This window comes from Mustelus asterias, chromosome 6 (assembly GCF_964213995.1).
Source record: "Mustelus asterias chromosome 6, sMusAst1.hap1.1, whole genome shotgun sequence".
In the NCBI taxonomy this organism is placed as follows: domain Eukaryota; kingdom Metazoa; phylum Chordata; class Chondrichthyes; order Carcharhiniformes; family Triakidae; genus Mustelus; species Mustelus asterias.
Window position 1 is genome coordinate 146,604,859 of NC_135806.1, and position 22,889 is coordinate 146,627,747.

General features: G+C 47.0%; 1 protein-coding gene across 1 annotated transcript in view; it reads right to left on the reverse strand.

Annotated features, from left to right (window-relative positions):
• The window catches only part of nup155 (nucleoporin 155), a 425,601-nt gene that overhangs the window by 246,750 nt on the left and 155,962 nt on the right, over positions 1–22,889 (reverse strand). The window contains exon 12 of the mRNA XM_078215282.1: positions 13,644–13,796. Coding sequence (XP_078071408.1) covers positions 13,644–13,796 — 153 coding nt within the window. The remainder of the gene's footprint in view (positions 1–13,643; positions 13,797–22,889) is intronic.

The following is a 22,889-nucleotide window of genomic DNA, read 5'->3' on the forward strand; positions in this document are numbered from 1 at the left end:
ACGACCTACCTGCCACAAAACCATGCTGACTATCACCTATCAATTCATTACTCTCCAAATAACTATAAATCCTATCCCTTATAATTTTTTCCAACATCTTGCCGACAACAGAAGTGAGACTCACCGGTCTATAATTCCCGGGGAAGTCTCTGTTCCCCTTCTTAAACAATGGGACAACATTCGCTAACCTCCAATCTTCTGGTACTATACCAGAGGCCAACGACGACCTGAAGATCAGAGCCAGAGGCTCTGCAATCACTTCTCTTGCCTCCCAGAGAATCCTTGGATAAATCCCATCCGGACCAGGGGATTTATCTATTTTCAGACCCTCCAGAATATCCTGCACATCCTCCTTATCAACTGTAATACTGTCTATTCTACTCCCTTGCAACCCAGTGTCCTCCTCAGCTATATTCATGTCCCCTTGCGTGAACACCGAAGAGAAATATTGGTTCAATGCTTCACCAATCTCCTCCGCTTCCACACATAACTTCCCTCTGCCATCTATAACTGGCCCTAAACTTGCCCTAACCAACCTTCTGTTCTTGACATACCTATAGAACGCCTTAGGATTCTCTTTAACCCTATCCGCCAAAGTCTTCTCATGTCCCCTTTTAGCCCTTCTAAGCTCGCTCTTCAACTCCCTCTTAGCCAATCTAAAGCTTTCTAGTGCACTACCCGAGTGCTCACGTCTCATCCGAACATAAGCCTCCTTTTTCTTTTTAACCAACAAAGAAACTTTTTTGGTGCACCATCCTTGTAAATCTCCTCTGCACCCTTTCAATGGCTTCAACATCTTTCCTGTAATGAGGTGACCAGAACTGCGCGCAGTACTCCAAGTGGGGTCTAACCAGGGTCCTATAAAGCTGCAGCATTATCTCCCGACTCCTAAACTCAATCCCTCGATTAATGAAGGCCAGGGGACTTATCAGGCTCAGGGGACTTATCGACCTTCAGTTTATTCAAAACTGCCAGGACATCCTCCCTCCGAACATCTATTTCCTCCAGCCTATTAGCCTGTCACACCTTCTCTTCCTCAAAAACATGGCCCCTCTCCTTGGTGAACACTGAAGAAAAGTATTCATTCATCACCTCGCCTATCTCTACTGACTCCATACACAAGTTCCCACTACTGTCCTTGACCGGCCCTAACCTCACCCTGGTCATTCTTTTATTCCTCACATCATAAGAGTAAAAAGCCTTGGCGTTTTCCTTCATCTGACCCGCCAAGGACTTCTCGTGTCCCCTCCTAGCTCTCCTAAGCCCCTTTTTCAGCTCGTTCCTTGCTAACTTGTAACCCTCAATCGCGCCATCTGAACCTTGTTTCCTCATCCCTACATAAGCTTCCCTCTTCCTTTTCACAAGACATTCCACCTCTTTCGTGAACCATGGTTCCCTCACTCGGCCATTTCCTCCCTGCCTGACAGGACATACCTATCAAGGACATCCAGTATTTGTTCCTTGAAAAAGTTCCACTTTTCATTAGTTCCTTTCCCTGACAGTTTCTGTTCCCAACTTATGCCCCCTAATTCTTGCTTAATCGCATCATAATTACCTCTCCCCCAATTGTAAACCTTGCTCTGCCGTACGGCCCTATCCCTCTCCATTGCAATAACAAAAGACACCGAATTCTGGTCACTATCTCCAAAGTGCTCTCCCACAACCAAATCTAACACTTGGCCCGGTTCATTTCCCAGTACCAAATCCAATCTGGCCTCACCTCTTGTCGGCCTATCCACATATTGTGTCAGGAAACCCTCCTGCACACACTGCACAAAAACTGCCCCATCCGAACTATTTGACCTGCAAAGGTTCCAATCAATATTTGGAAAGTTAAAGTCCCCCATGACAACTACCCTGTGACCCCTACACATATCCATAATCTGCTTAGCAATTTCTTCCTCCACATCTCTATTACTATTTGGGGGCCTATAGTAAACACCTAACAACGTGACCGCTCCGTTCCTATTTCTAACCTCAGCCCATATTACCTCAGTGTGCAGATCCCCCTCCAAGTGTTCTGGGACCCTTGCTGTTTGTCATTTTCATAAATGACCTGGATGAGGAAGTGGAGGGATGGGTTGGTAAGTTTGCTGACGACACCAAGGTAGGTGGTGTTGTGGATAGTTTGGAGGGATGTCAGAAGTTGCAGCGAGACATAGATAGAATGCAAGACTGGGCGGAGAAGTGGCAGATGGACTTCAACCCGGATAAGTGTGTGGTGATCCATTTTGGCAGATCCAATGGGATGAAGCAGCAGTATAATATGAAGGGTACCATTCTTAGCAGTGTAGAGGATCAGAAGGACCTTGGGGTCCGGGTCCATAGGACTCTTAAATCGGCCTCGCAGGTGGAGGATGCGGTCAAGAAGGCGTACGGCGTACTGGCCTTCATTAATCGAGGGATTGAGTTTAGGAGTCGGGAGATAATGCTGCAGCTTTATAGGACCCTGGTTAGACCCCACTTGGAGTACTGCGCGCAGTTCTGGTCACCTCATTACAGGAAAGATGTTGAAGCCATTGAAAGGGTGCAGAGGAGATTTACAAGGATGTTGCCTGGATTGGGGGGCATGCCTTATGAGGATAGGTTGAGGGAGCTTGGTCTCTTCTCCCTGGAGAGACGAAGGATGAGAGGTGACCTGATAGAGGTTTACAAGATGTTGAGAGGTCTGGATAGGGTAGACTCTCAGAGGCTATTTCCAAGGGCTGAAATGGTTGCTACGAGAGGACACAGGTTTAAGGTGCTGGGGGGTAGGTACAGAGGAGATGTCAGGGTTAAGTTTTTCACTCAGAGGGTGGTGGGTGAGTGGAATCGGCTGACGTCGGTGGTGGTGGAGGCAAACTCGTTGGGGTCTTTTAAGAGACTTCTGGATGAGTACATGGGATTTAATGGGATTGAGGGCTATAGATAGGCCTAGAGGTGGGGATGTGATCGGCGCAACTTGTGGGCCGAAGGGCCTGTTTGTGCTGTGGCTTTCTATGTTCTAAGTGCCTTTCCGCAGCCGTTAAACTATCCTTGATTAACAATGCCACTCCTCCACCTCTTTTACCAGCTTCCCTACACTTAGTGAAACATCTATACCCCAGAGCGTCCAACAACCATTCCAACTGACTTGCCAATTTTTAAACTCAATGCCCCAGCCGATGAAGGCAAGCATGCCGTATGCCTTCTTGACTACCTTCTCCACCTGCATTGCCACTTTCAGTGGCCTGTGTACCTGTACATCCACATCCCTCTGCCTATCAATATTCTTAAGGGTTCTGCCATTTACTGTATATTCCCTATCTGTATTAGACCTTCCAAAATGCATTACCTCACATTTGTCCGGATTAAACTCCACCTGCCATCTCTCCGCCCAAGTCTCCAACCGATCTATATCCTACTGTGTCCCCTGATGGTCCTCATCGCTATCCGCAAATCCACCAACCTTTGTGTCGTCCGCAACCTTACTCATCAATCCAGTTACATTTTCCTTTATAAAAGAGTTTTCTGAATTTTCTTAAGTAATTTAATTGGTGCTCGAAATGTCGGACAGTGGGGTTAAGTGCTGCACTTGTGAAATGTGGGAGATCCGTGACACTTCCAGCGTCTCGGACAATTACGTCTGCAGGAAGTGCAACCAATTGCAGCTCCTTACAGACCGCATGGATCGGTTGGAGCAGCAGTTGGATGCACTTCGGAGCATGAAGGTGGCGGAAAGCGTCATAGATAGGAGCTTTAGAGACGTGGTCATACCCAAGGTACAGGCAGATAGATGGGTGACCGCCAGAAGGGGCAGGCAGTCAGTGCAGGAATCCTCTGTGGTCATCCTCCTCTCTAACAAGTATATTGTTTTGGATACTGTTGGGGGGGTGGCCTATCAAGGGATAACAGCAGCAGCAGTCAAAGCAGTGGCACCACGGCTGGCTCTGTTGTTACAGGGGACTCTATCGTGAAGAGTGCAATAGGCGCTTCTGTGGACGTGAAAGAGACTCCAGGATGGTATGTTGCCTCCCTGGTGTCAGGATCCAGGATGTCTCTGAATGGGTGGAAAGCATTCTGAAGGGAGAGGGTGAACAGCCAGAGGTCGTGGTACATATTGGTACTAACGACATAGGTAGGAAGAGTGATGAGGTCTTGCAGCAGCAGTTTAGGGAGTTAGGTAGAAAGTTAAAAAGCAGGACCTCAAGGGTTGTAATTTCAGGATTACTCCCTGTGCCACATGTCAGTGAGGCAAGGAATAAGAAGATAGTGCAGCTCAACACGTGGCTAAACAGCTCGTGTAGGAGGGAGGGTTTCAGATACCTGGACCATTGGGGTCTCTTCCGGGGCAGGTGGGACCTGTACATGAAGGACGGGTTGCATTTAAACTGGAAAAGCATAAATATTCTCGCCGGGAGCTTTGCGACTGTCACATGGGAGGATTTAAACTAGTTTTGCAGGGGAGTGGGAACCAAAGCAAAGGTGAATTTGCTGAAGGGGAACCAGAGAGTAGGGCCTGTAAGACTCGGAGAAAGAGCAGGCAGGGTGGGGTTGCTAATCAAAGAGGGTCTGATGGACTGAAGTGTATTTGTTTCAATGTGAGAAGTGTTACAGGTAAGGCAGGTGAAGAGAGTTTGGATTAATATGAGGAATTATGATGTGGTTGCCATTACAGAGACTTGGTTAAGGGTAGAACAGGATTGGCAGCTTAGAATTCCAGAATACAGATGTTTCAGGCAGGATAGAGAGACATGTAAAAAAGGGTGGGGGAGTTGCACTACTGGTTAAGGAGAATATCACATCTGTACTGCAGGAGGAGACCTCGGAGGGCTCATACAGCGAGGCAATATGGATGGAGCTCAGGAATAGGAAGGGCGTAGTCACAATGATGGGGGTTTACGATAGGTCACCCAACTGCCAGCAGGAGATAGAGGAACAGATAATGTAGGCAGATTTTGGAAAGGTGTAAAAGTAACAGGGTTGTTGTGTGGGAGATTTTAACTTTCCCTATATTGACTGGGACTCACTTAGTGCTACGGGCGTGGATGGGGCAGAGTTTGTAAGGAGCATCCAGGAGGGCTTCTTGAAACAGTATGTAGATAGTCCAACTCGGGAAGAGGCCATGCTGAACCTGGTATTGGGGAATGAGCCCAGCCAGGTGGCAGGTGTTTCAGTAGCGGAGCAAGTCGGGAACATTGACAACAATTCAGTCAGCTTTCAGGTACTGATGGATAAAGATGGGTGTAGTCCTCAAGTGAAGGTGCTAAATTGGGGGAAGGCTAATTCCAACAATATTAGGCAGGAACTGAAGAATGTAGATTGGGGGCAGATGTTTGAGGGCAAATCAACATCTGGCATGTGGGAGGCTTTCAAGTGTAAGTTGATAGGGATTCAGGAACGGCACATTCCTGTAAAGATGAAGGATAAGTATGGCAAGTTTTGGGAACATTGGATAACGAAAGATATTGTGAGCCTAGTTAAAGAGAAAAAGGAAGCTTTTGTCAAAACTAGGAAGCTGGGGATACACAAAGCAAGTGTGGAATACAAGGAAAGTAGAAAGAAACTTAATGAAGGAGTAAGGAGGGCTTAAAGGGGTCACGAAAAAGCATTGGCCAGCAGGATTAAGGAAAATCCCAAGGCTTTTTATACATATATAAAGAGCAAGAGGGTAGCCAGGGAGAGGATTGGCCCATTCAAGGACAAGGGAGTGAATCTACGCATGGAGCCAGAGGAAATGGGCGAGATATTATATGGGGGAAGTAGTAGAAGCGGATACACTAGTGAAATGGGTGTTTTTCCGGTTGGAGGAAGGTAACTAGTGGCGTGCCGCAGGAATCGGTACTCGGGCCGCAACTGTTTACCATTTATATAGATGATCTGGAGGAGGGGACGGAGTGTAGGGTAACGAAGTTTGCAGACGACACAAAGATAAGTGGAAAAGTGAATCGTGTGGAGGACGGAGAAGATCTGCAGAGAGATTTGGACAGGCTGAGTGAGTGGGCGAGGATATGGCAAATGGAGTATAACGTTGAGAAATGCGAGGTTATACACTTTGGAGGAAATAATAACAAATGGGATTATTATCTCAATGGAAACAAATTAAAACATGCTACCGTGCAAAGGGACCTGGGGGTCCTTGTGCATGAGACGCAAAAGCCCAGTCTGCAGGTACAACAGGTGATCAAGAAGGCAAATGGGATGTTGGCCTATATTGCGATGGGGATAGAATATAAAAGCAGGGATGTCTTGATGCACCTGTACAGGGCATTGGTGAGGCCGCAGCTGGAATACTGTGTGCAGTATTGGTCCCCTTATATGAGGAAGGGTATATTGGCATTGGAGGGAGTGCAGAGAAGGTTCACCAGGTTGATACCGGAGATGAGGGGTTTGGATTATGAGGAGAGGCTGAGGAGATTGGGTTTGTACTCGTTGGAATTTAGAAGGATGAGGGGGGATCTTATGGAGACTTATAAGATAATGCGGGGGCTGGATAGGGTGGAGGCGGAGAGATTCTTTCCACTTAGTAAGGAAGATAAAACTAGAGGACACAGTCTCAAAATAAAGGGGGGTCGGTTTAAGAGAGAGTTGAGGAGGAACTTCTTCTCCCAGAGGGTGGTGAATCTCTGGAATTCTCTGCCCACTGAGGTGGTGGAGGCTACCTCGCTGAATATGTTTAAAGCGCGGATGGATGGATTCCTGATCGGTAAGGGAATTAAGGGTTATGGGGATAGAACATAGAACATAGAACATTACAGCACAGAACAGGCCCTTCGGCCCACGATGTTGTGCCGACCTTCATCTGAAACCAAGATCAAGCTATCCCACTCCCTACCATCCTGGTGTGCTCCATGTGCCTATCCAATAACCGCTTAAATGTTCCTAAAGTGTCTGACTCCACTATCACTGCAGGCAGTCCATTCCACACCCCAACCACTCTCTGCGTGAAGAACCTACCTCTGATATCCTTCCTATATCTCCCACCATGAACCCTATAGTTATGCCCCCTTGTAATAGCTCCATCCACCCGAGGAAATAGTCTTTGAACGGGTAAGTGGTACTGATCCACGTCAGATCAGCCATGATCTTATTGAATGGCGGGGCAGGCTCGAGGGGCTAGATGGCCTACTCCTGCTCCTATTTCTTATGTTCTTATGACTTTTAAGGGGCATCTTGACAAATACATTAATAGGATGGGAATAGAGATATGGTCCTGGAACGGCACGGAGTTTTAGTTCAGTCGGGCAGCATGGTCGGTGCAGGCTTGGAGGGCCGAAGGGCCTGTTCCTGTGCGATAATTTTCTTTGTTCTTTGTATTAGAACATAGAACATTACAGCACAGAACAGGCCCTTCGGCCCACGATGTTGTGCCGAGCTTTATCTGAAACCAAGATCAAGCTATTCCACTCCCTATCATCCTGGTGTTCTCCATGTGCCTATCCAATAACCGCTTAACCGTATTAAATGAGTACTTTGCGTCAGTATTCACCAAAGAGAAGGACTTGGTGGATGATGAGTCTGGGAAAGGGTGTGTAGATAATTTGAGTCATGTTGAGATCAAAAAGGAGGAAGCATTGGGGTTCTTGAGAAACATTAAGGTCGACAAGTCCCCAGGGCCTGATGGGATATACCCCAGGATACTGAGAGAGGCAAGGGAGGAAATTGCTGAGGCCTTGAGAGAAATCTTTGTATCCTCACTGGCTACAGGGGAGGTCCCAGAGGATTGGAGAATAGCCAATGTTCCTTTCTTTCAGAAAGGTAGCAAGAATAATCCAGGTAATTACAGGCTGGTGAGCCTTACATCAGTGGTAGGGAAATTATTGGAGAGGATTCTTCGAGACAGGATTTATTCCCACTTGGAAATAAGTGGACGTATTAGTGAGAGGCAACGTGGTTTTGTGAAGGGGAGGTCGTGTCTCACTAACTTGATCGAGTTTTTCGAGGAAGTGACGAAGATGATTGATGAGAGTAGGGCAGTGGATGTTGTCTCCATGGACTTCAGTAAGGCCTTTGACAAGGTCCCTCATGGCTGACTGGTGCAGAAGGTGAAGTCGCATAGGATCAGAGGTGAGCTGGCAAGGTGGATACAAAACTGCCTTGGTCATAGAAGACAGAGTGCAGCAGTGGAAGGGTGCGTTTCTGAATGCAGGGCTGTGACAAGTGGTGTTCCTCAGGGATAAATGCTGGGACCTTAGCTGTTTGTAATATATATATATATATATATATATATATAAATGATTTGGAGGAAAATGTAACTGGTTTGATTAGTAAGTTTGCGGACGACACCAAGGTTGGTGGATTTGCAGATAGCAATGAGAACCATCAGAGAATACAGCAGGATATAGATCGGTTGGAGACTTGGGCGGAGAGATGGCAGATGGAGTTTAATCTGGACAAATGTGAGGTAATGCATTTCGGAAGGTCTAATACAGATAGGAAATATACAGTAAATGGCAGAACCCTTAAGAGTATTGATAGGCAAAGGGATCTGGATGTACAGGTACACAGGTCACTGAAAGTGGCAATGCAGGTGGAGAAAGTAGTCAAGAAGGCATACGGCATGCTTGCCTTCATTGGCCGGGGTATTGAGTTTAAAAATTGGCAAGTCATGTTGCAGCTTTATAGAACATTCGTTAGGCTGCACTTGGAATATAGTGTTCAATTCTGGTCGCCACACTACCAGAAAGATGTGGCGGCTTTGGAGAGGGCACAGAAAAGATTTACCAGGATGTTGCCTGGTATGGAAGGCATTAGCTATGAGGAGAGATTGGAGAAACTTGGTTTGTTCTCACTGGAACGACGGAGGTTGAGGGGCGATCTGATAGAAGTCTACAAGATTATGAGAGGTATGGACAGAGTGGATAGTCAGAAGCTTTTTCCCAGGGTGGAAGATTCAATTACTAGGAGGCACAGGTTTATGGTGTGAGGGGCAAGGTTTAAAAGAGATGTACGAGGCAGATTTTTTACACAAAGGGTGGTGGGTGCCTGGAACCCGTTGCTGAGGGAGGTAGTGGAAGCAGCTACAGTAGTGACTTTTAAGGGGCGTCTTGACAAGTACATGAATAGGATGGGAATAGAGGGATATGTTCCCCGGAAAGGTAGTGGGTTTTAATCAAGCCGGGCAGCATATTCAGTGCAGGCTTGGAGGGCTGAAGGGCCTGTTCCTGTGCTGTAATTTTCTTAGTTCTTTGATTGTTCTTATATTACATTCAATTCCTTCGTCCAAATCATTGTGAACAGCTGGGGTCCCAGCGCTGAACCCTGCGGTACCCCACTAGTCACTGCCTGCCACTCTGAAAAGGACCCGTTTATTTGCATTCTCTCCTTTCTGTTTGCCAACCAGTTCTCTATCCACATTAATACATTACCCCCAATACCATGAGCTTTAATTTTGCTCACTAATCTCGTGTGCGACCTTGTCAAAAGCCTTTTGAAAATCCAGATACACAACATCCACTGGTTCACCCTTGTCCACTCTTCTGGTCACATTCTCAAAAAATTCCAGAAGATTTGTCAAGCACTATTTCCCTTTAGATATTCCATGCTCACTTGGACCGATCCTGTCACCGCTTTCCAAATGCTGTTACTACATCCTTAATGTTGGTGCAGACTCAATGGGCCCAAGTGCCTCTTCTGCACTGTTTGATTCTATGGTCAATAATTAACACCAGTATTTTCCCACCACCATGTCAGGCTAACCGGTCTATAATTCCCTGTATTCTCTGTCCCTGCTTTTTTAAAAAGTGGGGTAACGTGAGCTTCCCTCCAATCCATTGGAACTCCTCCAGAGTCTATAGAATGCTGGAAAATGATCACCAAGGTGTCCACCTTTTCTAGGGCCACTTCCTTAAGTACTCTGGGATGCAGAGCATCAGGCTCTGGGGACTTATTGGGTTATAACCCCAGCAATTTCCCCAATACAATTTCCTAACTAATAAGGATTTCCTTCAGTTCCTCCTTCATGATAGACCCTCTGTCCCCTAGTATTTCTGGAAGGTTATTTGTGTCCTCCTTAGTGAAGACAGATCAAACGTATTTGTTCAGCTGGTCTATTATCTCTTTGTTGCCCATTATGAATTCACCTGATTCTAATTGTAAGGAACCTACATTTGTTTTCACCAGTCTTTTTCTCTTCACATATCTATGGAAGATTTTGCAGTCAGTTTTTTGTTTTCTGCAAGTTTTCTCTCACATTCTATTGTCCCCTTCCAAATTAAACCCTTTGTCGTCCTTTGCTGGATTTTAAATTTCTCCCAGTCCTCAGGTTTGCTGCTTTTTCTGGCCAATTTATAAGTCTCCTCTTTGGCTTTAACACTATCCCTGATTTCCCTTGTTAGCCATGGATGAGCCATCTTCCCCGTTTTACTCTTGCACCAGACAGGGATGTACAGTTGTTGAAGTTCATCCATGTGTTCTTTAAATATCTGCCATTGCCTATCCACTGTCAATCCCTTAATTATCCTTTGCCAGCTTATCCGAGCCAATACACGTCTCATACCATCAAAGTTAGCGTTCCTCATATTCAGGACCCTAGTCTCAGACTTAACTGTGACACTCTCCATCTTAATGAAGAATTCTACCATATTATGGTCACTCTTTCGCAAAGGATCTCGCACCTCAAGGTTGCCAATTAATCCTCTCTCATTACACAATACCCAGTCTAGGATGGCCTGCTCTCCAGTTGGTTCCTCGACATATTGATCGAGAAAACCATCCTTTAGACATTCCAGGAAATCCTCCTCCATCTCATTGCTACCAGTTTGGTGAGGCCAATCAATATGCAGATTGAAGTCATCCACAAATCCCACGAGCGTTTTTTGTCCTTTGGTGTTCCGCAGCTCCACCCATACAGATTCCACATCGTACAGGTTAATGTCCTTCCTTACTATTGCATTAATCTTCTCTTTAACCAGCAATGCTACCCCACCCCCTTTCCTTGCCATCTATCTTTCCTGAATATCGAATATCCCTGGATGTTGAGTTCCCATCCCTGGTCACCCTGGAGCCAGGTCACCATGATCCCAATTACATCATATCCGTTAATGACTGCGTTAATTCATCCACCTTGTTACAAATGCTCCTCGCATTGAGACACAGAGCCTTCAGGCTTGTTTTTTCCATTTATTGCCCTCTTAGAATGATGATGTACCGTGGCCCTTTTTGATTTTTGTCTTTGGTTTCGCTGCCTTCCACTTTTCCCCTTACTACCGTTTGATTCTGTCTCCACTTTACTTCCCTCTGACTTCCTACAACAGTTCCCATCCCCCTGCCACATTACTTTAAACCCTCCCCAACAGCACTAGCAAACACTCCCCCGAGGACATTGGTTCCAGTCCTGCCCAGGTGCAGACCGTCAGATTTGTACTGGTCCCACCTCCCCCAGAACCAGTTCCGATGTCCCAGGAATTTGAATCCCTCCCTCTTGCACCATCTCTCAAGCCATGTATTCATCATAGCTACCCTGACATTCCCACCCTGACTAGCATGTGGCACTGGCAGTAATCCTGAGATCACTACTTTTGAGGTCCTACTTTTTAGTTTAACTCCCTAAATTCAGCTTGTCGGACTTCATCCTGTTTTTTACCTATATCGTTGGTGCCTATATGCACCATGACAGCTGGCTGTTTACCCTCCCCCTCCAGAATATCCTGCGGCCACTTCAAGACATCCTTGACCCTTGCACCAGGGAGGCAACATCCTGGAGTCTCATTTGCGTCTGCAGAAATGCCTGTCCATTCCTCTTATAACTGAATCCCGATCACTATACTTCTGCCACTCTTTTTCCTACCCTCCTGTGCAGCAGAGCCAGCCATGGTGCCATGAACCTGGCAGCTGCCACCTTCCCCTGGTGAACCATCTCCCCCAACAGTATCCAAAATGGTATATCTGTTTTGAAGGGAGATGACTGCAGGGAACCTCTGTACTGCCTTCCTATTCTTCCTCTGTCTGGTGGTCACCCATTCCCTATCTCACTCAGTAATTTTTACCTGCGGTGTGACCAACTCACTGAACGCGCTATCTAGGACTTCCTCAGCATCGTGGATGCTCCGAAGTGAATCCATCTGCAGCTTCAGAGCCATTAAGTGGTCTAACAGGAGCTGCAGTTGGACACAATTCCTGCATGTGAAGGAGACAGGGACACCGGAAGGGTTCCTGAATTCCCACATCGCACAGGAGGAGCACGACACGGGTCTGGGATCTCCTTCCATGACTTAACCCTAAAGTTAACTTAACAACAATTATAATGCCAAGAGAAAAAAGAAAAGAAAACCACTTAGCAGTCACCAGTCAATCACTTAGCTACTGGATGTGACGTCACGGTTCGATCTCTTTCTACTTTTCTCTTGCCCTCAAATCTCCCTCGCAGGTAATGGAGGTGGCAGAGTGAAAATTTTTATTCAGTAAGGGAATCAAGGGTTATGGGGATAAGGTGGGAAAGTTGAGTCATGATTTCATTGAATGGCAGCACAGACTTGTTAGGCCAAATGGTCTACTGCTGTTCCGACAGCTTATCATAGAAACCCTCCAGTGCAGAAGGAGGCCATTTGGCCCATTGGGTCTACATCAACAACAATCCCACCCCAGGCCCCATCCCCACAACCCCACATATTTACCTCACTAATCCCTCTAACCTACACATCCTGGGACATTAAGGGGCAATTTAGTATGGCCAAACAACCTAACCCGCACATCTTTGACTGTAGGAGGAAACCGGAGCACCTGGAGGAAACCCATGCAGACACGGGGAGAACGTGCGAACTACACACAGGCAGTGACCCAAGCCGGGAATCGAACTCAGGTCCCTGGAGCTGTGAGGCAGCAGTGCTAACCACTGTGGCACCGTGCCATCCACATGGCTGAAACCTTAGACTCTACATTTACTAGATTGATGGCTGGGATGAGGAGACTGTCCTGTGAGGTTAGGCTGAATATTTTTCTAATTCTTTCTCAGGATGTGGGTGTTGCTGGCTAATCCACCATTTATTACCATCCCCTAACTGCTCTTGAAATTGGGTCTGTAGTCTCTGGAGTTTAGAAGGATGAGAAGTGATCTCATTGAAACATCCACGATTCTGAATGAAGGAGCTTAGCAGGGTAGATACCGAGAGGTTGCTTCTCCTGGCTGGGAATCGAGAACACAAGGACATAGTTTCAGGATAAGCGGTTATCATGAAGGACTGAGATGGAGTGAGAATGTGTGTCAATGGGATTCTCTTCCCGATGGGTTTGTGGATGCTCCACTGTTGATCGACAGATAGATTTCGGATCTCTTAGCAAATCAAACGATATGGGCAGCGAGTGGGAACTTCAAGTTGAGGCAAAAGATCAGTCATGATCGTACTGAATGGTGGAATGGATTCTAAGAGCCTAATTGTCCAATTCTTGCTTTTATTCTATTCTTAATCAAGGGTCCATCCCATTGCACCACCCATTAAATGTCAGGAGAAATACGATCCAATGTGTTTTACATTTTCTGGATTAATATAGACAACCAATGCACAGTCTCAGACATCAGGAGTCAATGAAGAATCCCAACATACTCCATGAAAGCAAGCTGAGGCTAAGATTTCAGGCAATGAACAGTCGGTTGAAGAGGAGCCATTGACAGTTTGGTTTTGGAAGACCTTCAGAGCAGATAAGTAAAATGTCGGATAATCTCGCAGATTCTCCTGTGGCATACACACCTTTGGTATAAAGAGCTTTGTGAACTTTGGAGGGTCTCTGTGGAGTAGCTGAGGCAGAGAATCCTGGCGGCAGACGGACATGTATAAGCACCAGCACACTGGGCCGTATAGCTGGGTGCTTGAAGGGCATCGTGCTGAAAAACAACCGGACACCTGGATCCAAGGAAAAGATAAGTCAGTGACACTTGAATATAAATTAGTGTAGCAACAGGAGTCAGCGTGATCAGAGTCGAGAGAGCAGTCAGTGCATCTGAACTGCAGAGTACTGTAGCAGCCAACAGATTTAGAAACATAGAAAACTAAACTACAGAACAAAACAGGCCCTTCGGCCCCACAAGTTGTGCCGAACATTCCCCTACCTTTTAGGCCTACCAATAACCCACCATCCTACTGAGTCCCATGCACTCATCCAGGAGTCTCTTAAAAGACCCTATTGAGTTTGCCTCCACCACCACTGAGGGCAGCCGATTCCACTCGCCCACCACCCTCTGTGTGAAAAACTTCCCCCTAACATTTCCCCTGTACCTCCACCCCAGCACCTTAAACCTGTGTCCTCTCGTAGCAGCCGGAGGATTGCGGATGTGGTTCCTATTTTCAAGAAGGGGAATAGGGATAGCCCAGATAATTACCGACCGGTGAGTCTAACCTCAGTGGTTGGTAAACTGATGGAGAAGATCCTGAGGGACAGGATATATGAGCATTTAGAGAGGTTTAGTATGCTCAAGAATACTCAGCATGGCTTTGTCAAGGGCAGATCGTGCCTTACAAGCCTGGTGGAGTTCTTCGAAAATGTGACTAAACACATTGTCGAAGGGAAAGCGGTAGATGTGGTTTATATGGATTTTAGCAAGGCGTTCGATAAGGTACCCCATGCAAGGCTTCTAGAAAAAGTGAGAGGGCATGGGATCCAAGGGGCTACTGCCCTGTGGATCCAGAACTGGCTTGCCCAAAGGAGGCAGCGAGTGTGTATAGATGGGTCTTTTTCTAAATGGAGGTCGGTCACCAGTGGTGTGCCCCAGGGATCTGTTTTGGGACCCTTGCTGTTAGTCATTTTCATAAATGACCTGAATGAGGAAGTGTAGGGATGGGTTGGTAAATTTGCCGACGACACGAAGGTTGGTGGGGATGTGGATAGTCTGGAGGGATGTCAGAAGTTACAGAGGGACATAGATAGGATGCAAGACTGGTCGGAGAAGTGGCAGATGGACTTCAACCCAGATAAATGCGTAGTGGTCCATTTTGGTAGGTCAAATGGGATGAAGGAGTACAATATAAAGGGAAAGACTCTTAGTACTATGGAGGATCAGAAGGACCTTGGGGTCCGGGTCCATAGGACTCTAAAATCGGCCCCGCAGGTGGAGGGGGTGGTTAAGAAGGCGTATGGTGTGCTGGCCTTTATCAATCGAGGGATTTATCCATCGACGATGCAAAGATCATCGCCAGAGGCTCTGCAATCTCTTCCCTCGCCTCCCACAGTAACCTGGGGTACATCCCATCCGGACCCGGCGACTTATCTATCTTGATGCCATTCAAAGATTCCAGCACAACCTCTTTCTTAAAGTCCACATACTCAATCTTTTCAGTCCACCGCAAGCCCACAGTACATCCACCCATGTCCATCTCCTCTGTGAAAACCGAGGCAAAATACTCATTCAGCACCTCTGCCATTTCTACTGGTTCCGTACAGATTTTCCCGCCTTCACCTTTAATAGGCCCTATTCCTTCACGTCTCATCCTTTTACTCTTCACATATTTATAGAACGCCTCAGGGTTTTCCTTAATCCTACTTGCCAAGGCCTTCTCGTGACCCCTTCTGGTTAAGAAGGTTAAGGCTCATGGGATACAAGGAGAAGTGGCTAGATGGGTGGAGAACTGGCTTGGCCATAGGAGACAGAGGGTAGTGGTCGAGGGGTCTTTTTCCGGCTGGAGGTCTGTGACCAGTGGTGTTCCGCAGGGCTCTGTACGGGGACCTCTGCTATTTGTGATATATATAAATGATTTGGAAGAAGGTGTAACTGGTGTAATCAGCAAGTTTGCGGATGACACGAAGATGGCTGGAATTGCGGATAGTGAAGAGCATTGTCGGGCAATACAGCAGGATATAGATTGACTGGAAAATTGGGCGGAGAGGTGGCAGCTGGAGTTTAATCCGGATAAATGCAAAGTGATGCATTTTGGAAGAAATAATGTAGGGAGGAGTTATACAGTAAAGAGTCATCAGGAGTATAGAAACACAGAGGGACCTAGGTGTGCAAGTCCACAAATCCTTGAAGGTGGCAACACAGGTGGAGAAGGTGGTGAAGAAGGCATATGGTATGCTTGCCTTTATAGGACGGGGTATAGAGTATAAAAGCTGGAGTCTGATGATGCAGCTGTATAGAACGCTGGTTAGGCCACATTTGGAGTACTGCGTCCAGTTCTGGTCGCCGCACTACCAGAAGGACGTGGAGGCATTAGAGAGAGTGCAGAGAAGGTTTACCAGGATGTTGCCTGGTATGGAGGGTCTTAGCTATGAGGAGAGATTGGGTAAACTGGGGTTGTTCTCCCTGGAAAGACGGAGAATGAGGGGAGATCTAATAGAGGTGTACAAGATTATGAAGGGGATAGATAGGGTGAACGGTGGGAAGCTTTTTCCCAGATCAGAAGTGACGTTCACGAGGGGTCACGGGCTCAAGGTGAGAGGGGCGAAGTATAACTCAGATATTAGAGGGATGTTTTTTACACAGAGGGTGGTGGGGGCCTGGAATGCGCTGCCAAGTAGGGTGGTGGAGGCAGGCACGCTGACATCGTTTAAGACTTACCTGGATAGTCACATGAGCAGCCTGGGAATGGAGGGATACAAACGATTGGTCTAGTTGGACCAAGGAGCGGCACAGGCTTGGAGGGCCGAAGGGCCTGCTTCCTGTGCTGTACTGTTCTTTGTTCTTGCTCTCCTAATTTCCTGCTTTAGTCCCTTCCTACAAGCCGTATACTCATCTAGATACCGATATTCGCCAAGCTCTCTGAACCTTTTGTACGCTTTCCTTTTCTTCTCGACTCGGTCTTGCACAGCATTCGTGCACCAAGGTTCCTTTAACCTACCAACTCCTCCCTGTCTGCTCGGAACATTGTCCTGTGGAACCCGAGACAGACATTCATTGAAAAACTGCCACCTCTCTTCAGTCCATTTCCCAGAGAATACCTCCTTCCAATTTACTCCTCTAATTTGCTGCCTTATGTCTTCAAGGTAGGGTTCTGAAGACTGTGGAGGAACAAAGAGATCTTGGGGTCTATATCCACAGATCTCTAAAGGTTGCCACTCAAGTGGATAGAGCTGTGAAGAAGGCCTATAGTGTGTTAGCTTTTATTAACAGGGGGTTGGAGTTTAAGAGCCGTGGGGTTATGCTGCAACTGTACAGGACCTTGGTGAGACCACATTTGGAATATTGTGTGCAGTTCTGGTCACCTCACTATAAGAAGGATGTGGAAGCGCTGGAAAGAGTGCAGAGGAGATTTACCAGGATGCTGCCTGGTTTGGCGGGTAGGTCTTATGAGAAAAGGTTGAGGGAGCTAGGGCTGTTCTCTCTGGAGCAGAGGAGGCTGAGGGGAGACTTAATAGAGGTTTATAAAATGATGAAGGGGATAGATAGAGTGAACGTTCAAAGACTATTTCCTCGGGTGGATGGAGCTATTACAAGGGGGCATAACTATAGGGTTCATGGTGGGAGATATAGGAAGGATATCAGAGGTAGGTTCTTTACGCAGAGAGTGGTTGGGGTGTGGAATGGACTGCCTGCAGTGATAGTGGAGTCAGACACTTTAGGAACATTTAAGCACTTGAACCAGAGGGGTACCAATATCTTGGGGGGGAAATTTGCTAATGCTCTTCGGGAGGGTTTAAACTAATTCAGCAGGGGGGTGGGTACCTGAATTGTAGCTCCGGTGTATTGGAGGTTGAGAGTAGTGAGGTCATGGATGAGGTTTCAGAGTCGTAGGAGTGTACTGGCAGGCAGGAAGGCGGTTTGAAGTGTGTATACTTCAACGCCAGGAGCATCTGGAATAAGGTGGGTGAGCTTGCAGCATGGGTTCGTACCTGGGATTTCGATGTTGTGGCCATCTCGGAGACATGGATAGAGCAGGGACAGGAATGGTTGTTGCAGGTTCCGGGGTTTAGATATTTCAGTAAGTGCAGGGAAGGTGGTAAAAGAGGGGGAGGTGTGGCATCGTTAGTCAAGGACAGTATTACGGTGGCAGAAAGGACATTTAATGAGGACTCGTCTACTGAGATAGTTTGGGCTGAGGTTAGAAACGGGAAAGGAGAGGTCACCCTGTTGGGAGTTTTTTTATAGACCTCCAAAAAGTTCCAGATATGTAGTGGAAAAGATTGCAAAGATGATTCTGGATAGGAGCGAAAGTAACAGGGTAGTTGTACTGGGGGACTTTAACTTTACAAATATTGACTGGAAAAGCTGTAGTTCGAGTACTTGAGAGGGGTCGGTTTTTGTCCAGTGTGTGCAGGAAGGCTTCCTGACGCAGTATGTAGATAGACTAACAAGAGGCGAGGCCACATTGGATTTGGTACTAGGTAATGAACCAGGCCAGGTGTTAGATTTGGAGGTAGGTGAGCACTTTGGTGACAGTGACCACAATTCGATTACGTTTACTTTTGCAATGGAAAAGGATAGGTATATACCAAAGGGCAAGAGTTATAGCTGGGGGAAAGGAAATTATGATGCGATTTGGCGAGATTTAGCTGGCATAGGTTGGGGAAGGAAACTGCAGGGGATGGGCACAATTGTAATGTGGAACTTGTTCAAGGAACAGCTGCTACGCGTCCTTGATAAATATGTACCTGTCAGGCAGGGAGGAAGCAGACGTGTGAGGGAACCGTGGTTTACTAAGGAGGTTGAATCTCTTGTGAAGAGGAAGAAGGAGACTTATGTTAAGATGAGACGTGAAGGCTCAGTTAGGGCGCTTGAGAGTTACAAGTTAGCCAGGAAGGACCTAAAGAAAGCAAGCGTTAAGAAGAGCCAGGAGGGGACATGAGAAGTCTTTGGCGGGTAGGATCAAGGAAAACCCTAAAGCTTTCTATAGGTATGTCAGGAGTAAAAGAATGACTAGGGTAAGATTAGGACCAGTCAAGGACAGGAGTGGGAAGTTGTGCGTGGAGTCTGAAGAGTTAGGAGAGGCACTAAATGAATATTTTTCGTTGGTATTCACACTGGAGAGGGACAGTGTTGTTCAGGGGAGTACGGAGGTGCAGGCTGTTGGACTGGGTGGGATTGATGTTCATAAGGAGGAGGTGTTAGCAATTCTGGAAAGGGTAAAAATAGATAAGTCCCCTGGGCCGGATGGGATTTATCCTAGGATTCACTGGGAGGCGAGAGAGGAGATTGCAGAGCCTTTGGCTTTGATCTTTGTGTCGTCATTGTCTACAGGAACAGTGCCAGAAGACTGGAGGACAGCAAATGTTGTCCCCTTGCTCAAGAAGGGGAGTAGGGACAACCCTGGTAATTATAGACCGGTGAGCCTTACTTCTGTTATGGGCAAAGTATTGGAGGATTGCAGATGTGGTCCCTATATTCAAGAAAGGGAACAGGGACAGCCCGGGAAATTACCAACCGGTGAGTCTAACCTCAGTGGTTGGTAAGTTGATGGAGAGGATCCTGAGAGACAGGATTTATGATCATCTAGAGAAGTTTAGTATGATCAAAAGTAGTCAGCACGGCTTTGTCAAGGGCAGGTCGTGCCTTACGAGCCTGGTTGAGTTCTTTGAAAATGTGACCAAACACATTGACGAAGGAAGAGCGGTGGATGTGGTCTATATGGACTTCAGCAAGGCGTTCGATAAGGTCCCCCATGCAAGACTTCTTGAGAAAGTGAGAGGGCATGGGATCCAAGGGGCTGTTGCCTTGTGGATCCAAAACTGGCTTGCCTGCAGAAGGCAGAGAGTGGCTGTGGAGGGGTCTTTCTCTGCATGGCGGTCAGTGACCAGTGGAGTGCCCCAGGGATCTGTTCTGGGACCCTTGCTGTTTGTCATTTTCATAAATGACCTGGATGAGGAAGTGGAGGGATGGGTTGGTAAGTTTGCTGACGACACCAAGGTAGGTGGTGTTGTGGATAGTTTGGAGGGATGTCAGAAGTTGCAGCGAGACATAGATAGAATGCAAGACTGGGCGGAGAAGTGGCAGATGGACTTCAACCCGGATAAGTGTGTGGTGATCCATTTTGGCAGATCCAATGGGATGAAGCAGCAGTATAATATGAAGGGTACCATTCTTAGCAGTGTAGAGGATCAGAAGGACCTTGGGGTCCGGGTCCATAGGACTCTTAAATCGGCCTCGCAGGTGGAGGATGCGGTCAAGAAGGCGTACGGCGTACTGACCTTCATTAATCGAGGGATTGAGTTTAGGAGTCGGGAGATAATGCTGCAGCTTTATAGGACCCTGGTTAGACCCCACTTGGAGTACTGCGCGCAGTTCTGGTCACCTCATTACAGGAAAGATGTTGAAGCCATTGAAAGGGTGCAGAGGAGATTTACAAGGATGTTGCCTGGATTGGGGGGCATGCCTTATGAGGATAGGTTGAGGGAGCTTGGTCTCTTCTCCCTGGAGAGACGAAGGATGAGAGGTGACCTGATAGAGGTTTACAAGATGTTGAGAGGTCTGGATGAGGTAGACTCTCAGAGGCTATTTCCAAGGGCTGAAATGGTTGCTACGAGAGGACACAGGTTTAAGGTGCTGGGGGGTAGGTACAGGGGGGATGTCAGGGGTAAGTTTTTCACTCAGAGGGTGGTGGGTGAGTGGAATCGGCTGACGTCGGTGGTGGTGGAGGCAAACTCGTTGGGGTCTTTTAAGAGACTTCTGGATGAGTACATGGGATTTAATGGGATTGAGGGCTATAGATAGGCCTAGAGGTGGGGATGTGATCGGCGCAACTTGTGGGCCGAAGGGCCTGTTTGTGCTGTGGCTTTCTATGTTCTATGTTCTATAAGAGATAGCATTTATAATCACCTAGAAAGGAATAATTTGATTAGGGATAGTCAGCACGGTTTTGTGAAGGGGAGGTCGTGCGTCACAAACCTTATTGAGTTCTTTGAGAAGGTGACCAAAGAGGTGGATGAGGGTAAAGCAGTTGATGTGGTGTATATGGATTTCAGCAAAGCGTTTGATAAGGTTCCCCATGGTAAGCTTTTGCAGAAAATACGGACACATGGGATTGAGGGTGATTTAGTGGTTTGGATCAGGAATTGGCTCGCTGTAAGAAAACAAAGGGTGGTGGTTGATGGGAAATATTCATCCTGGAGTTCAGTTACTAGTGGTGTACCGCAAGGATCTGTTTTGGGGCCACTACTGTTTGTCATTTTTATAAATGACCTGGATGAGGGCGTAGAAGGATGGGTTAGTAAATTTGCGGATGACACGAAAGTCGGTGGCGTTCTCGACAGTGCGGAGGGAAGTGGCAGGTTACAGAGGGACATAGATAAGCTGCAGAGCTGGGCTGAGAGGTGGCAAATGGAGTTTAATGCGGAAAAGTGTGAGGTGATTCACTTTGGAAGGAGTAACAGGAATACAGAGTACTGGGCTAATGGTAAGATACTTGGTAGTGTGGATGAACAGAGGGATCTGGGTGTCCATGTGCATAGATCCCTGAAAGTTGGCACCCAGGTTGATAGGGTTGTTAAGAAGGCGTACGGTGTGTTAGCTTTTATTGGTAGAGGGATTGAGTTTCGGAGCCAGGAGGTCATGTTGCAACTGTACAAAACTCTGGTGCGGCCGCATTTGGAGTATTGCGTACAGTTCTGGTCGCCGTATTATAGGAAAGATGTGGAAGTGTTGGAAAGGGTGCAGAGGAGATTTACCAGGATGTTGCCTGGTATGGTGGGAAAATCGTATGAGGAAAGGCTGAAGGGCTTGAGGTTCTTTTCGTTAGAGAGAAGAAGGTTAAGAGGTGACTTAATAGAGGCATACAAGATGATCAGAGGATTAGATAGGGTGGATAGTGAGAGCCTTTTTCCTCGGATGGTGTTGGCTAGCACGAGGGGACATAGCTTTAAATTGAGGGGTGAGAGATATAGGACAGATGTTAGAGGTAGGTTCTTTACTCAGAGAGTAGTAAGGGCGTGGAATGCCCTGCCTGCAGCAGTGGTGGACTCGTCAATGTTGAGAGTGTTCAAGTGGTTATTGGATAAACATATGAATGATATTGGAATAGTGTAGATTAGAGAGGCTTTAGATTGGTACCACTGGTCGGCGCAACATCGAGGGCCAAAGGGTCTGTACTGCACTGTAATGTTCTATGTTCTATGTTATTGGATAGGCACATGGAGCACACCAGGATGATATGGAGTGGGATAGCTTGATCTTGGTTTCAGATAAAGCTCGGCACAACATCGTGGGCCGAAGGGCCTGTTCTGTGCTGTACTGTTCTATGTTCTTTTTCCCCTTACTCCATATAAACGCTTTCCTGGCTTACCTGATCCTCTGTTTTTCCAATGCAAGCATAAAGGAGATAGAGTTATGATCGCTATCCCCAAGATGCTCTCCCACTGAGAGATCTGACACCTGTCCAGGTTCATTGGTCAGTATCAGATCAAGTACAGCCTCTCCTCTTGTAGGCTTGTCCACATGCTGTGTCAGGAAACCCTCCTGAACACACCTAATGAACTCCTCCCTTGCAGATTGACTCTGCCCAATTTTTTCTCAGTGCTCAGTTACCACATCCTTTAGAATTTTCTCTCTATGGATGTCAGGCTAACGGGTTTTTCTAAATAGTCAGGACACATTTGCTACCTTCTAATCTGCAGAGATCATGGTCGAAATTCTCCCATCTCACCCACTGTGGGAATCGTAGCGGGCAAGACAGAAAATTCAGCGGGCCATTCAAAGGTCCGGGGAGCTCGGGCAGAAATTACTGGTCTTTGGGTGGGCATGGCTGGAGAATCCTGCCCCATATACTGAAAGAACATCACCAACAAATCCACAATCGCTGCTGTCACCTCTTTCAAAGCTCTGACATGGAGATCATCAAGTCCAGGGGATCGATTAACTTGGGCTGTTTAGTTTCTCTAGCATTACTCTCACTAATACCAACTTGGATTACAGAGTACAAGGCTAATGGTAAGATACTTGGTCATGTGGATGAACATCAGGATTGAACTCCATCTGCCATTTCTTTGCCCAAATTTCCAGCCTGTGAGCTTGACTTCAGTGGTAGGGAAGTTGTTGGAGAGGATTCTTAGAGACAGGATGTATACGCATTTAGAAC